We start from the raw sequence: 17779 nt of genomic DNA on the forward strand, positions 1-17779 counted from the left end.
CCATAATGGACTCAACTCTTTCCATGGTTATCCTCCTCCCATTGATATACTTACAGAATATCTTGGAATTTTCCCTACTTTTACCAGCCAGAGCTCTCTCATTAAGTTGACAAGTTAAGTTTCACCCCAGTCTTGCCTTCGCTGACTTGTTCCTTCCCATAGGCCAGTTAGCCTGATATCAGTAATAGGAAAAATGCTAGATATATTATAGGAACAAGGCATCTAGAAAAATAACATAATTAAGCAATATTTACACAGTTTTATGTAAGGGAAATAATCCTTTAACAAACTATTGTAAGCTTTTGAGGGATAGACAAGGGGAAACCAGTAACTATAGTATATCGGGACATTCAAAAGCATTTGGTCAGGTGTCACACAAGAGGCAAGAGATCATAGAATTTGAGGTAATATGTTAAAATTTGGCTGAGGATTTGTTAATGGACAGAAGAACATTGGAATAAATGCAATGCTTTCAGGTTGCAAGGCTGGAACAGTGCCTGATCCTCAAGCTATTTACATGTCATATCAATGACCTAGATGAGGGGACCAAGTTTGGTGTATCCAAGTTTGCTGATGACACAAAGCTAGGCGTGGAAAAAAGCTGCAAACAGGATGTAAAGCAGCACTCTTAACTGACTATTCCTTCCATAAAACACTGCCCAACTCTTGCATTTCCTCCACAACCTGCATTCCTCCTGACACCAACCTAATCAACAATATCTGCTCCCTTCCCACCATCTACAACCTAATACAAAGTGTACTTCCTCCAGCTTAGTATACTATATTCACTGCTCACAATGTGTTCTCCCTACATTGTGGAAGGTCAAATGCCAATTAACGAATTCAGTAAAGTAATCACCCATTCAGTCCGCAAGTGTAATCCTGTCTTTCTGGTCACTTGCCGTTTTAATTTTTCATTCCATTGACATCTATCCTTCGACTCCTATACTATTCCAATTCCAGGGAAGTTTTAGGTCTCATCTTTCTACGAGGCCTTTTACAGTCTTTCTGCAATTTACAATTAACCACCACTTCTATTTACCCTTGGCACCAAACGGTGATAATGGAAAATGGGTTACCAAAGCCACTGGGAGTTTAAGAAGTTTGAGCTAGCGCTGGGGATGGGAATCCCCAGTCAACTGATAATGTGCTCCCCAAATCTTCTGTCTACCTGCCTTTCCACCACCACACCCTGATCCATGGGCAGCCTCTCAGTCAGATTCTTCCTGCCCCATCTGCTATTCTGACCTATTTACACCTCCTCTGAACCCAAACCTGTCTCATCATCTTGGTGCCTTGCACCATGTGAGATTGTATTTATTATTTTGTTCTCCACCCTAACACAGACCTCTCTCTTGTCCTTTTCTGTACTTTTTAAAAAGTTGTTCATCTCTAACTCCTCCCAGTTTTGATGGAAACTCATCAATTTGAAAGGTTAACTCTGTTCCTCTCTCCACAGTCTTACCTGCCGGGTTGTTTTCAGCAATTTGTTTTTATTTCAATTAAATGGTATTGCTCTTATTTCCAGAAACTGCATTTGCAATCAATTTAAAGAACTCCTTACTTTGATTTAAGTTTAACCTTGTTATCTTCATCCTTCTCCAGAACTTGCCCAGGTTTCCAGTGGGGAACCAAGTGGAGTCTCAGCTTTTCTCTTTATGCCCTGAACTCCCGATCCAATGGACACTGAGTCCTTGGCAGGATGCTCCTCTTCCTGGGAAAGAAAAATAAACTTGTATTTATAAAGTACCTTCCTTGGTCTCAAAATCTTCTCAACTGCCAATGAAGTATTTCTACAGTTATTCATTTCTACAACGAAGGGAAACAAACCAGTCACTCTGCACATCGCAAAGGTCCACAATGTAAAATGTGATAAATGACCAGCTAATCTGTTTTTAAGTCATGGGGCTGATGGATACACATTGTTAAGGGATCTTTTACATTCACTTAAGTGGGCAGACAACTTATCTGAAAGATGGCACATCAGACAATATCCCATTTCAGTACTGCACTGAGGTATCAGCCGAGATATGTGCTCAAGTCTCTGGAGTAAAGCAGATTTGGAGGTGGAGTGCTCTACTAAGCCAAAGGCTGATATCCAAGAAAAACAGAAACAATGAATCTCCTTACCTCCTTAGAGTTTATAATACTGCTGTTATATGGTAACAAAGGAAGAACACAAGCAGCATCTTTCATACCTCTATGTCCCAAAGCATCTCATGACCAATTAAGTTAAAGACTTTTTGCTTTGCCCCTCACTTTGGAATTGTTTGTTCAGGAAGTGAGAGCTGATCACGTTGAGCACAATATTTCCTTAACTAATAAGATTTAAGGAAAATTCCGCATTTAAAAAATAATTTTGTTCAAAGTCTTGAGCTTCTGTGTACTTTTCCTCACAGCAAAACCAGCTTAATCACATAGATTACCACTATTCCCACTCACTTAAAAAAAATCAATAGAACAATTGAACTGTTTTTAACAGACCTCTATTATCTGTATCCATTTTATTAGCTTGGATAGAAGACTGTCTGACAGACAGGAGACAGACAGTCTGGATAAATGGGTCTTTTTCCTGGATGGCACGATGTATCCTATGGGAATGTCAAGGGGTTCGGTCCTTGGGCCCCAGCTATTTACAATCTACATTGATGACTTGGATACAGGGATAGAAGGTTCTACAGGCCAATTCGCAGATTACACTAAAATTGGTGGGACAGTAAGTTGCAATGAGGAAATAAGAACCTTACAAATTGATATAGATGGATTAGGAGAATGGGCCAAAATACGGCAGATAGAGTTTAACATGGATAAGTGTGAGGTCATGCATTTTGGTCGAAAAAATAGAACGGCAACTTATTACTTAAATGGAGAGAGACTTCAGGGTGTTCCAATGCAGAGGGATCTGGGTATCTTGGTGCATGAGTCACAGAAAAGAAGCATGCAGGTGCAGCAGATAATAAGGAGAATAAATGAAATGTTGTGATTTATAGCTAAAGGAATTGAGTATAAAGGTAAGGGAGTGTTGTTGCAACTATACAAGGCATTGGTAAGACCACACCTGGAGTATTATGGACAGTTTTGGTCCCCTTATTTGAGGAAAGATGTGGCATTGGAGGCAGTTCAGAGGAGGATCACTAGATGGATTCCAGAGATGAGGGGTTTGTAGTATGAGGAGACATTGAACAGTTTAGGCCGATATTCTCTAGAGTTTAGAAGAATGAGAGGAGATCAAATCGAGATATACAAGATGCTAAAAGGTATGGATAAAGTAGGCGTGGAGCAGATGTTTCCTCTTCTGGGGCATTCTAAAACGAGAGGCCAGAATCTTAGACTACGAAGTAGCAAATTTAAAACAGATTTGAGGAGAAATTACTTCTCCCAAAGGGTTGTGAATCGGTGGAATTTGCTACTCCAAAGTGAGGTGGATTCAGGGACAGTGAGTAAATTAAGGAGGAGTTAGACAGATTTCTAATTGGTAATGGGTTGAAGGGTTCTGAAGAATGGGCAAGACGGTGGAGTTGAGGCCAGGATGGGATCAGCCATAATCACATTGAGGGTGTTTAGGCTCGGGAGGCTAAATTGCCTACTCCTGCTCCTAGGTCATGTATTCTAGGGAGGAGATGCTCTGGCTGATTTGCAATCCAGCTCTTGGTCTGCAGCATTGTAGGTAACAGATGAGGGACATATCAGCTATGTTAGAAATGGCAGAGCATTCTCGATGGGACAAATGGCCTACTTCTGCTCCTGAATCATTTGAACTTATCTGTAGAATGATCATCTCCTCAACTTACCAGTGCAATGTTGAATAGATGCAACTACTGTAATTATAGCCGTTTAGATATTTAAACACCTTTCACTGGTTGGTAAGATTTGATTTCGTGGGCGAGCCATGTTAGTACTTGAAACATACATTTAATATATTATCAATGTTTTACCTAGCTCAGTATCCAACCAAAATTGCTTGAATTAAAGATCAGAGTCGCTGAATCATGCTTTCCACATCTTGGGGGTTTCCTAAATTCTCAAAATTCTGAATGAAACATTTAAAAAATAAGTTTTCTTTTCCAGGAGTTATGGAGGCGAATGAGAATGAAATAGGTGAAAATACTATACTGTGCCCGGTGATAGCTGATAATGGAATTGAGGATTAATGCAGGAAGCTTACCTATTTTGATCAGGTTTAAAAGTATATACATTAATAATTGCATAAATATAGGATTTTGAACGCAAGCAGAGTGAACGAAGGCGGCTAACAGGATCATTATCAAACAAATTTAACATTGAGCCTATAGATATCAGGCTAAAAGCTTGGTCAAAGGGGGACAGATTTCACAAACTTATTAAAAGGAAAGAGATTAAGGGAAATTTAGAACTTAATGAATCTAGATGACTGGAGGTATGGTTGCAGATCAGGTGACAAAAAAAAATTAGGGAAGCATAATATCAGAATTTGGATGAATGCAATGATTTGAGGGGAGGGATTTGAACACAAGGGTGAGAATTTCATATGATAGCAACATTGGAACATGGGTCTATACGGTTTGGGGAGTACAGGGATATTGAGTGAATACGACTTGTACAAATTGCATTCTGGGAGATAGTGGCCTAGTGGCAGTCACTGGACTACCAATCTAGAGATCCTGGGGACCTTGGTTTAAATCCTACCACGGAATCTGGTGGAATTTGAATTAATTTACCAAGTCTGGAATAGAAAGCCATGACCATGGCACCTATAATCAACTAGTTCAATAACCCTGAGGCAAAATAATCTGCTTGCCCTTATCTGGTCTGGCCTATAGGTGACTCCAGACTGATAATGTGATCGACTCTTAAAGATCCTCTGAAATTGCCTAGCAAGCCATTCATTTCAAGGGCAATCAGAGATGGCACAAATGCTGGCCTTGTCAGGGATTCCCACAGCCCATGAAAGAATCAAAACACATCAAAATTGCGAGAAAATATCATTATTTGCTTACATTAATCTGGAAGCCAGACATTAATCCATGTACACTTGCATTGCCTACAGTCTCTTGTCCACATGCTCCCGCCTCAGGGATAATAATAGGATTTAGCACTGTCTTCTTTTCCTTTAGGTTGAGGACAAGACCTAGCTCTGGCAGAGGAAGGCAAGAAGGTCTGCTGAGGCCAAACAAGGTATAGTACACGTCCACAGCATCACAGCGAAGCCGCCAGTCATGGGAAGTTCCTGAAATTGAATTTTAAAATATTGATGCTTTTCATTATTCACAACATTGATTTTCAAATTTATTTCAACTGAAACATATGAGACATAAACCGTAAGTAAGGACAGCATGATAGCTGTTGTGTATAGGGTTGGAGCCCATTGTGTAGAGAAAATAGATTCCACCTGTTGCTGTTCTGAGCTGCTGTTACAAATTAGACATTGCAAAATAGAGCTGCAAGTGTCTTAAATCAGAGGCAGTCTTGTTATTTGTCTCCTATACCTTGAGCCTAGATACATAGATCTCATTATGTTGCCCAAATAGCTTATTTTCAGAAAATAGGCGTGTAATTTTAACACTGAAAAAAGCATGCAACAAACTTGTCAATAAGCTAATTCTATTTCATATTTTTAGCATTTATATTTTAATCTTCTATTATTTGAAAATGCTTCAGTAATTAAATTCTTGACAATTCCCTAATGTTACTTCTCAATAAATCCTGTCACAGCTCAATTAATCATCTTATATAAATAATCTATGTCAAGAACGTACAGCAAGGGCAGCACAGTGGGTCAGTGGCTTCGCCCTGCCGCCTCACGGCGCTGAGGTCCCAGATACGATTCTGGCTCTGGGTCACTGTCTGTGTGGAGTTTGTACATTCTCCCCATGTTTGCGTGGGTTTTGCCCTCACAATCCAAAGATGTGCAGGATAGGTGGATTGCCTATGCTAAATTGCCCCTTAATTGGAAAAAAAAAAATGAATTGGGTAATCTAAATTTATTTAAAAAAAGAACGTACAATACATTTGCAGATAATACTCACAATAGGTGTTAAAATGTAGTGCAATTTGGGCATTGTAATAATTGAAAATTACAAGGGTTTTAGACATTTAAATTGCTCAAGATTTACTTTCAGTCTATATCTCCTTAAGCCCATTCACTGATTATATTTATACGTCTTTTGCCAGAATTTTATCTCTAGCATATTAGATACGTTTCAGAAATAAAAGGTAGCTTAATGACCAAAGACAGTAAGACGGGTGAAAGCTAAGGAAGTTGACAAGACAGGGTGGGAAATATTGATATGGTGGGCGGGTGGTTCAGGGATCCGAACTCTATATGGGGGCGGATGGAAGAGGATTCGTGCATAAGGTCTTCTGAGTGCCCTGGTTACAGCACCACTCCCTTCTTCCACTGCCATGGTCTCTTCGAGTCCGGTGGTGATAGCCACTTTGAAGATTTGGAATCAGTGAGGCAGCATTTTAAACTGGGCTCCATGTTGCTGTTGGCTTCAATCTGCAGGAACCATAGGTTTGTGCTGTCTTAGATTATTTAGGGCAGGCATTGACAAACTCGGCGGTGCGACCCGCGGGTGGGTTGCGGGCGGGTGTCGGGAGGGTCGTGGAGCTGTCTGTCGTGGCGCTCCCGGTCGCGTAAATCTGTACGCAATAGCCGCAGCAGGCGGCTGTTAATAACGCTGGCTGCGGCCTTTACAAATGGCCGCAAACGTGAAAAGAAAATGCAGTCGCACTGCGCATATCTGGACCAATGGAGCTCTTCCAGGGCAGGTGTGACCTGTATAAGAAGGACGGGTTGCATCTAAACTGGAGAGGCAGAAATATCCTGGCCGCGAGGTTTGCTAGTGTCACATGGGAGGGTTTAAACTACTATGGCAGGGGGGTGGGTACCCGAGCAATAGGTCAGAAGGTGAAAGCATTGAGGGAGAACTAGGGAATAGGGCCAGTATGGGTCTGAGGAATAGCAGACAGGGAGGTGTTGCTGAAAACAGCGAGTCTGGTGGCGTGAAGTGCATATGTTTTAATACAAGAAGTATAACGGGTAAGACAGATGAACTTAGAGCTCGGATTAGTACTTGGAACTATGATGTTGTTGCCATTACAGAGACCTGGTTGAGGGAAAGACAGTATTGGCAGCTCAATGTTCCAGGATTTAGATGTTTCAGGCTGGATAGAGGGGAATGTAAAAGGGGTGGCGGAGTTGTGCTACTGGTTAGGGAGAATATCACAGCTGGACGACGGGATGACATCTCAGAGGGCAGTGAGGCTATATGAGTAGAGATCAGGAATAAGAAGGGTGCAGTCACAATGTTGGGGGCTTACTACAGGCCTCACAGGAGGCAGCGGGAGATAGAGGAGCAGATAGGTAGACAGATTTTGGAAACGAGTTAAAACAACAGGGTTGTTGTGATGGGAGACTGCAACTTCCCCAATATTGACTGGGACTCACTCAGTGCTGGGGGCTTAGACGGGGCAGAGTTGGAAGGAGCATCCAGGAGGGCTTCTTCAAACGATATGTAGATAGTCCAACGAGGGAAGGAGCTGTACTGGACCTGGTATTGGGGAATGAGCCTGGCCAGGTGGCAGAAGATTCAATAGGGGAGCATTTCGGGAACAGTGACCGCAATTCAGTAAGTTTTAAAGTGCTGGTGGGCAAGGTAAGAATGGTCATCGGGTGAATGTGCTAAATTGGGGGAAGGCTAATTATAACAATATTAGGCGGGAACTGAAGAACCTAGATTGGGGGCGGATGTTTGAGGGTAAATCAACATCTGACATCTGGGAGGCTTTCAAATGTCAGTTAAAAGGAATTCAGGAACGGCATGTTCCTGTGTGGAAGAAGGACAAATACGGCAAATTTCGGGAACCTTGGATAACGAGAGATATTGTTGGCTCATCAAAAAGAAAAAGGAGGCATCTGTCAGGGCTAGAGGCTGGGAACAGACAAAGCCTGTGTGGAATCTAAGGAACGTAGGAAGGAACTTAAGCAAGGGTCAGGAGGGCTAGAAGGGGTCACGAAAGGTTATTGGCAAATAGGGTTAAGGAAAATCCCGAGGCTTTCTACATGTACATAAAAAGCAAGAGGGTAGCCAGGGAAGGGGTTGGCCCACTGAAGGATTGGCAAGGGAATCTATGTGTGGAGCCAGAGGAAATGGGCGAGGTACTAAATGAATACTTTGCATCAGTATTCACCAAAGAGAAGGAATTGGTGGATGTTGAGTCTGGAGAAGGGTGTGTAGATAGCCTGGATCACATTGAGATTCAAAAAGATGAGGTGTTGGGCGTCTTGAAAAATATTAAGGTAGATAGGTCCCCAGGGCCTGATGGGATCTACCCCAGAATACTGAAGGAGGCTAGAGAGGAAATTGCTGAAACCTTGACGGAAATCTTTGGATCCTCACCGTCTTCAGGGGGTGTCCCGGAGGACTGGAGAATGGCCAATGTTGTTCCTTGTTTAAGAAGGGTAGCAAGGATAATCCAAGGAACTACAGGCCGGTGAGCCTTACGTCAGTGGTAGGGATGTTACTGGAGAGAATTCTTCGAGACAGGATCTATTCCCATTTGGAAGCAAATGGACGTATTAGCGAGAGGCAGCATGATTTTGTGAAGGGGAAGTAGTGTCTCACTAACTTGATAAGAGTTTTTCGAAGCGGTCACAAAGATGATTGATGCAGGTAGGGCAGTGGATGTTGCTATATGGACATCAGTAAGACCTTTGACAAGGTCCCTCATAAGAACATAAGAACTAGGAGCAGGAGTAGGCCATCTGGCCCCTCGAGCCTGCTCCACCATTCAATGAGATTATGGCTGATCTTTTGTGAACTCAGCTCCACTTTCCGGCCTGAACACCATAACCCTTAATCCCTTTATTCTTCAAAAACTATCTATCTTTACCTGAAAAACATTTAATGAAAGAGCCTCAACTGCTTCAATGGGCAAGGAATTCCATAGATTCACAACCCTTTGGGTGAAGAGTTCCTCCTAAACTCAGTCCTAAATCAACTTCCCCTTATTTTGAGGCTATGCCCCCTAGTTCTGCTTTCACCCGCCAGTGGAAACAACCTGCCCGCATCTATCCTATCTATTCCCTTCCTAATTTTACATGTTTCTATATGATCCCCCCTCATCCTTCTAAATTCCACCGAGTACTATCGCAGTCTACTCAACCTCTCCTCGGAATCCAACCCCTTCAGCTCTGGGATTAACCTAGTGAATCTCCTCTGCACACCCTCCAGTGCCAGTATGTCCTTTCTCAAGTAAGGAGACCAAAACTGAACACAATACTCCAGGTGTGGCCTCACTAACACCTTATACAATTGCAGCATAATCTCCCTAGTCTTAAACTCCATCCCTCTAGCAATGAAGGACAAAATTCCATTTGCCTTCTTAATCACCTGTTGCACCTGTAAACCAACTTTCAGTGACTCATGCACGAGCACACCCAGGTCTCTCTGCACAGCAGCATGCTTTAATATTTTATCATTTAAATAATAATCCCGTTTGCTGTTATTCTTACCAAAATGGATAACCTCACATTTGTCAACATTGTATTCCATCTGCCAGACCCTAGCCCATTCACTTAACCTATCCAAATCCCTCTGCAGACTTCCAGTATCCTCTGCACGTTTCGCTTTACCACTCATCTTAGTGTCGTCTGCAAACTTGGACACATTGTCATTGGTCCCCAACTCCAAATCACCTATGTAAATTGTGAACAATTGTGGGCCCAGCACGGATCCCTGAGGGACACCACGAGTTACTGATTGCCAACCAGAGAAACACCCATTAATCCCCACTCTTTGCTTTCTATTAATTAATGAATCCTCCATCCATGCTACTACTTTACCCTTAATGACATGCATCTTTATCTTATGCAGCAACCTTTTGTGTGGCACCTTGTCAAAGGCTTTCTGGAAATCTGAAAATTGGCTCCCCGTTATCTACTGCACTGGTAATGTCCTCAAAAAATTCCACTAAATTAGTTAGGCACGACCTGCCCTTTATGAACCCATGCTGCGTGCCCAATGGGACAATTTCTATCCAGATGCCTTTCTGGGGCTAGTTTAACTCACACGGCTAAATCTCTGGCTTTTAAAGCAGACCAGCAGCACGGTTCGATTCCCGTACCAGCCTCCCCGAACAGGCGCCGGAATGTGGCGACTAGGGGCTTTTCACAGTAACTTCATTGAAGCCTACTTGTGACAATAAGCAATTTTCATTTCATTTCTTCCTTGATGATAGATTCCAGCATCTTCCCTACTACTGAAGTTAAGTTCACTGGCCTATAATTACCGGCTCCCTGCCTACCTCCTTTTTTAAACAGTGGTGTCATGTTTGCTAATTTCCAATCCACCGGGACCACCCCAGAGTCTAGTGAATTTTGGTAAATTATCACTAGTGATTTTGCAATTTCCCTAGCCATCTCTTTTAGTACTCTGGGATGCGTTCCATCAGGGCCAGGAGACTTGTCCACCTTTAGCCCCATTAGCCTGCCCATCACTACCTCCTTAGTGATAACAATCCTCTCAAGGTCCTCACCTGTCATAGCCTCATTTCTATCAGTCACTGGCATGTTATTTGTGTCTTCCACTGTGAAGACCGACCCAAAAAACCTGTTCAGTTCCTCAGCCATTTCCTCATCTACCATTATTAAAACTCCCTTCTCATCCTCTAAAGGACCAATATTTACCTTAGCCACTCTTTTTTGTTTTATATATTTGTAAAACTTCTCCTGTCTGTTTTTATATTCTGAGCAAGTTTACTCTCAGAATCTATCTTACTCTTCTTTGTAGATTTTTCTAGCAGCTTTCTGTTGCACCCTAAAGATTTCCCAGTCCTCCAGTGTCCCACTAATCTTTGCCACTTTGTATGCTTTTTCCTTCAATTTGATAATCTCCCTTATTTCCTTAGATATCCACGGTCGATTTTCCCTCTTTCTATCGTCCTTCCTTTTTGTTGGTATAAACCTTTGCTGAGCACTGTGAAAAATCGCTTGGAAGGTTCTCCACTGTTCCTCAACTGTTCCACCATAAAGTCTTTGCTCCTAGTCTACCTTAGCTAGTTCTTCTCTCATCTCATTGTAATCTCCTTTGTTTAAGCACAAAACACTAGTATTTGATTTTACCTTCTCACCCTCCATCTGTATTTTAAATTCCACCATATTGTGATCGCTCCTTCCGAGAGGATCCCTAACTATGAGATCATGAATCAATCCTGTCTCATTACACAGGACAAGATCTAGGACCGCTTGTTCCCTCGTAGGTTCCATTACATACTGTCTAGGAAACTATCGCGGATACATTCTATAAACTCCTCCTCAAGTCTGCCTTGACCGACCTGGTTAAACCAATCGACATGTAGATTAAAATCCCCCATGGTAACTGCTGTACCATTTCCACATGCATCAGCTATTTCTTTGTTTATTGCCTGCCACACCATAACGTTACTATTTGGTGGCCTATAGACTACTCCTATCAGTAACTTTTTTGCCTTACTATTCCTGATTTCCACCCAAATGGATTCAACCTTATCCTCCTTAGCACCGATGTCATCCCTTACTATTGGGCAGCACAATAGCATTGTGGATAGCATAATTGCTTCACAACTCCAGGGTTCCAGGTTCGATACCGGCTTGGGTCACTGTCTGTGCGGAGTCTGCACATCCTCCCCGTGTGTGCGTGGGTTTCCTCCGGGTGCTCCGGTTTCCTCCCAAAGTCCAAAGATGTGCAGGTTAGGTGGATTGGCCATACTAAATTGCCCTTAGTGTTGGGTGGGGTTACTGGTTCTGGGGATAGGGTGGAGGTGTTGACCTTGGGTAGGGTGCTCTTTCCAGGAGCCGGTGCAGACTCGATGGGCCGAATGGCCTCCTTCTGCACTGTAAATTCTATGATTCTATTGCCCGGATGTCATCCTTAAATAACAGAGCTACACCGCCTCCCTTACCATCCACTCTGTCCTTCCGAATAGTTTGATACCCTCGGATATTTAACTCCCAGTCTTGACCATCCTTTAACCATGTTTCAGTAATGGCCACTAAATCATAGTCATTCACGATGATTTGCGCCATCAACTCATTTACTTTATTCCGAACACTACGTGCATTCAGGTAAAGTTCACTTTTGTTGGTTTTTTTACCTCTGTTTTGAATCTTAACAACTCCAGTTTTATTCCTTTTAGTATTACTGGGCCTATTCACTGAGCTCCCCTCAGTCACTGTACCTTGTACTGTCGCCCTTTTGATTTTTGACTTTGGCTTCTCTGCCTTGCACTTTCCTCCTTACTACCTTTTGCTTCTGTCCCTGTTTTACTACCTTCCAACTTCCTGCATCGGTTCCCATCCCCCTGCCACATTAGTAGACTGGTACAAAAGGTGAAGTCAACGGGATCAGGGGTGAGCTGGCAAGATGGATACAGAACTGGCTCGGTCATAGAAGGCAGACAGTAGCAATGGAAGGGTGCTTTCTAATTGGAGGGCTGTGACTGGTGGTGTTCCGCAGGGATCAGTACTGGGATTTGCTGTTCTTCGTGTATATATATATATATATATGATTTGGAGGAAAATGTAATTGGTCTGATTAGTAAGTTTGCAGCCGACACAAAGGTTGATGGAATTGCAGATAGCGATGAGGACTGTCAGAGGATACAGCAGGATTTAGATCGTTTGGAGACTTGGGCGGAGAGATGGCAGATGGAGTTTAATCCGGACAAATGTGAGGTAATGCATTTTGGAAGGTGTAATGCAGGTAGGGAATATACAGTGAATGGCAGAACCCTCAAGAGTATTGACGGTCAGAGAGATCTAGGTATACAGGTCCACAGGTCTTTGAAAGGGGGAACATAGGTGGAGAAGGTAGTCAGGAAGGCATACGGCATGCTTGCCTTCATTGGCCGGGGCACTGAGTATAAGAAATGGCAAGTCATGTTGCAGCTGTGTAGAACCTTAGTTAGGCCACACTTGTAGTATAGTGTTCAATTCTGGTCGGCACACTACCAGAAGGATGTGGAGGCTTTAGAGAGGGTGCAGAAGAGATTTACCAGGATGTTGCCTAGTATGGAGGGCATTAGCTATGAGGATCGGTTGAATAAACTTGTTTTGTTCTCACTGGAACGACAGAGGTTGAGGGGTGACCTGATAGAGGTCTACAAAATAATGAGGGGCACAGACAGAGTGGAGAGTCAGAGGCTTTTTCCCAGGGTAGAGGGGTCAATTACTGGGGGGCATAGCTTTAAGGTGCGAGGGGCAAGGTTTAGAGGAGATGTATGAGGCAAGTTTTATTTTACACAGAGGGTAGTGGGTGTCTGGAACTCGCTGCCGGAGGAGGTGGTGGAAGCAGGGATGATAGTGACATTTTAGGGGCATCTTGACAAATACATGAATCGGATGGGAATAGAGGGATACGGACCCAGGAAGTGTAGAAGATTTTAGTTCAGACGACAGCATGGTCGGCACAGGCTTGGAGGGCCGAAGGGCCTGTTCCTGTGTTGTACTTCTCTTTGTTCTTTGTTCTACTGGTTGGGAGTTTAGAAGGATGTGAGGGAATCTTATTGAAACGTACAAGATACTGCAAGTCCTGGATAGAGTGGAAGTGAAGAGGATGTTTCCACTTATCGGAAAAAGTAGAAAGAGAGGACACCATCTCAGATTAAAGGGACGATCCTTTAAAACAGAGATGAGGAGGACTTTTGTCAGCCAGAGGCTGGTGAATCTGTAGAACTCTTTGCCGCAGAAGGCTGTGGAGGCCAATTCACTGAGTGTCTTTAAGGCAGTGATAGATAGGTTCTTGATTTGCAAGGGGATCATGGGTTATGGGGAGAAAGCAGGAGAATGGGGATGGGAAAATAGCAGCCATAATTGAATGGCGCAGCAGTCTCGATGGACCAAGTGGCCTAATTCTGCTCCTATGTCTTATGTTTTCATGTGGTTAACCATATGCAGTTCAAGGTGGCGCACCTGACTAGGGCGTGTAGGAGTGGGTCCTTCTTGGGGTTGAAGGATCGGTGTAAGCGGTGCTCTGGGGGCTGGTGAATTATATGCACATAGTTTGGTCTTGCCCGAAGCTTGTTTGTATCAAAAAAGGAGACCCAAAAACTATGTCAGGGATTTGGGATGTTCAGCTGGAGCCGTGTCCACTGGTGGTCATTTTCGGAGAATCGAACTTGCCGGTGCTGCAGACAGGGGTGGGGGCAGATATAAGAACATAAGAACTAGGAGCAGGAGTAGGCCATCTGGCCCCTCGAGCCTGCTCAACCATTCAATGAGATCATGACTGATCTTTTGCGGACTCAGCTCCACTTTCCGGCCCGAACACCATAACCCTTAATCCCTTTATTCTTCAAAAAACTATCTATCTTTACCTGAAAAACATTTAATGAAGGAGCCTCAACTGCTTCAACGGGCAAGGAATTCCACAGATTCACAACCCTTTGGGTGAAGAGTTCCTCCTAAACTCAGTCCTAAATCAACTTCCCCTTATTTTGAGGCTATGCCCCCTAGTTCTGCTTTCACCCGCCAGTGGAAACAACCTGCCCGCATCTATCCTATCTATTCCCTTCATAATTTTAAATGTTTCTATAAGATCCCCCCTCATCCTTCTAAATTCCCAGTCTACTCAACCTCTCCTCGTAATCCAACCCCTTCAGCTCTGGGATTAACCTAGTGAATCTCCTCTGCACACCCTCCAGTGCCAGTACGTCCTTTCTCAAGTAAGGAGACCAAAACTGAACACAATACTCCAGGTGTGGCCTCACTAACACTTTATACAATTGCAGCATAACCTCCCTAGTCTTAAACTCCATCCCTCTAGCAATGAAGGACAAAATTCCATTTGCCTTCTTAATCACCTGTTGCACCTGTAAACCAACTTTCTGTGACTCATGCACTAGCACACCCAGGTCTCTCTGCACAGCAGCATGCTTTAATATTTTATCATTTAAGTAATAATCCCGTTTGCTGTTATTCCTACCAAAATGGATAACCTCACATTTGTCAACATGGTATTCCATCTGCCAGACCCCAGCCCATTCACTTAAACTATCCAAATCCCTCAGCAGGCTTCCAGTATCCTCTGCACGTTTCGCTTTACCACTCATCTTAGTGTCATCTGCAAACTTGGACACATTGCCCTTGGTCCCCAACTCCAAATCATCTATGTAAATTGTGAACAATGGTGGGCCCAACACGGATCCCTGAGGGACACCACTAGTTACTGATTGCCAACCAGAGAAACACCCATTAATCCCCACTCTTTGCTTTCTATTAATTAATCAATCTTCTATCCATGCTACTACTTTACCCTTAATGCCATGCATCTTTATTTTATGCAGCAACCTCGTAGGTTCCATTACATACTGCTCTAGGAAACTATCGCGGATACATTCTATAAACTCCTCAAGGCTGCCTTGACCGACCTGGTTAAACCAATCGACATGTAGATTAAAGTCCCCCATGATAACTGCTCTATCATTTCTACATGCATCAGTTATTTCTGTTTATTGCCTGCCCCACCATAACGTTACTATTTGGTGGCCTATAGACTACTCCTATCAGTGAGTTTTTCGCCTTACTAGTCCCGATTTCCACCCAAATGGATTCAGCCTTATCCTCCATAGCACCGATGTCATCCCTTACTATTGCCCGGATGTCATCCTTAAATAACAGAGCTACACCACCTCCCTTACCATCCACTCTGTCCTTCCGAATAGTTTGATACCCTCGGATATTTAACTCCCAGTCGTGACCATCCTTTAACCATGTTTCAGCAATGGCCACTAAATCATAGTCATTCACGATGATTTGCGCCATCAACCCATTTACTTTATTCCGAATACTACAAGCATTCAGGTAAAGTACACTTATGTTGTTTTTTTTTACCTCTGTTTTGAATTTTAACATCTCCAGTTTTATTCCTTTTAGTATTACTGGGCCTATTCACTGAGCTCCCCTCAGTCACTGTACCTTGTACTGTCGCCCTTTTTGATTTTTGACTTTGGCTTCTCTGCCTTGCACTTTCCTCCTTACTACCTTTTGCTTCTGTCCCTGTTTTACTACCTTCCAACTTCCTGCATCGGTTCCCATCCCCCGCCACATTAGTTTAAACCCTCCCCAACAGCTCTAGCAAACACCCCCCCCCCCCCCCCCCCCGACATCGGTTCCAGTCCTGCACAGGTGCAGACCGTCCAGTTTGTACTGGTCCCACCTCCTCCAGAACCGGTTCCAATGCCCCAGGAATTTGAATCCCTCACTCTTGCACCATCTCTCGAGCCACGCATTCATCCTATCTATCCTGACATTCCTACTCTGACTAGCTCGGGGCACTGGTAGCAATCCTGGGATTAGTACCTTTGAGGTCCTACTTTTTAGTTTAACTCCTAACTCCCTGAATTCAGCTTGTAGGACCTCATCCCGTTTTCTACCTATATCGTTGGTGCCTATGTGCACCACGACAGCTGGTTGTTCACCCCCCCCCCCCCCCCCGAATGTCCTGCAGCCGCTCCGCGACATCCTTGACCCTTGCACCAGGGAGGCAACATACCATCCTGGAGTCTCGATTACGTCCGCAGAACCGCCTGTCTATTCCCCTTACGATCGGGTCCCCTATCACTATAGCCCTGCCATTTTTCTTCCTGCCCTCCTGCGCAGCAGAGCCAGCCACGGTGCCATGAACCTGGCTGCTGCTGCCTTCCCCTGGTGAGCCATCTCCCTCAACAGTATCCAAAGCGGTATATCTGTTTTGCAGGGAGATGACTGCAGGGGACACCTGCACTGCCTTCCTACTCTTACTCTGTCTTTTGGTCATTCATTTTCTATCTCCTTCAGTAACTTTCACCTGTGGTGTGACCTACTCGCTAAACGTGCTATCCACGACCTCCTCAGCATCGCGGATGCTCCAAAGTGAGTCCATCCGCAGCTCCAGAGCCGTCAAGCTCCCAGCCTTCGCCTTGCTAATACCCCGGAGACGGTTCTACTTGGATGGAGCCCCCAGTGCCGCACAAGACTTGGTTGGGGGATCAGATGGAATTTTTGCACCTGGAAAAGATTAAGTATTCCTTGTGTGGATTGGCAGAAGGGTTTTACTCGAGGTGGCAGCCTTCATCGTTTTTAGGGAACTGGTTACTCAGCTTTTTATGGGGGGGGGGGGGGGATAAGAGATTGGGGGGACTGGGTGGGTGTACAAAGAACAAAACAGCAGAGGAGCAGGCCCTTCGGCCCTCTAAGCCTGTACTGGTCATGATACTAACCTTGGCCAAAATACTAACCTTGGACAAAACCCTCAGCACTTCCTTCTGCCGTATCCCTCTATACCCATCCTATCCATGTATTTGTCAAGATGCCTTTTGAACGCCGTTATTGTATCTGCTTCCACAACCTCCTCTGGCAACACGTTCCAGGCACTCACCACCCTCTGCATAAAAAACCTGCCTAGTACATCTCCTCTAAACTTTGCATCTTAAACCTACGACCCCTGGTGATCCGAGTCCTCCACCCTGGGAAAGAGCTTTATCGGCAGGTTATAGGTCTGGGACAAACTTAGCTCAGGTTGCAAAGTTTTGCAAAATCTGAGCAAATGGAAGTGCAATAAGTGACACAGAAGCAAAGCTTATACCTGAGGCCAACAATAATGATTTTGGTATTTTCAATGGACTTTGATTTATGCATGACTTCATATTGTACCCAGTCAGACAGGCAACCATAGAATTGTGGAATGCAGTTGATAGGCAATGCAAGTTATCATAAGCATTTTTCCAGCAACTGACCCCATGCTCACGAATGTCAAACGGCTATAGCTGGGGAGGTCAATGC

At 44.0% G+C, this 17779-nt stretch overlaps 1 protein-coding gene across 1 annotated transcript in view; it reads right to left on the reverse strand.

Annotated features, from left to right (window-relative positions):
• Nucleotides 1-17779, reverse strand: part of taf2 (TAF2 RNA polymerase II, TATA box binding protein (TBP)-associated factor) — a gene marked incomplete at its 5' end in the record, with an annotated part of 199598 nt that overhangs the window by 6200 nt on the left and 175619 nt on the right. Inside the window, 3 exon segments of the mRNA XM_038808478.1 lie at nucleotides 1565-1617; nucleotides 1619-1714; nucleotides 4977-5206. Coding sequence (XP_038664406.1) covers nucleotides 1565-1617; nucleotides 1619-1714; nucleotides 4977-5206 — 379 coding nt within the window.

The sequence above is a fragment of the Scyliorhinus canicula genome, chromosome 10, assembly GCF_902713615.1.
Source record: "Scyliorhinus canicula chromosome 10, sScyCan1.1, whole genome shotgun sequence".
NCBI lineage: Eukaryota > Metazoa > Chordata > Chondrichthyes > Carcharhiniformes > Scyliorhinidae > Scyliorhinus > Scyliorhinus canicula.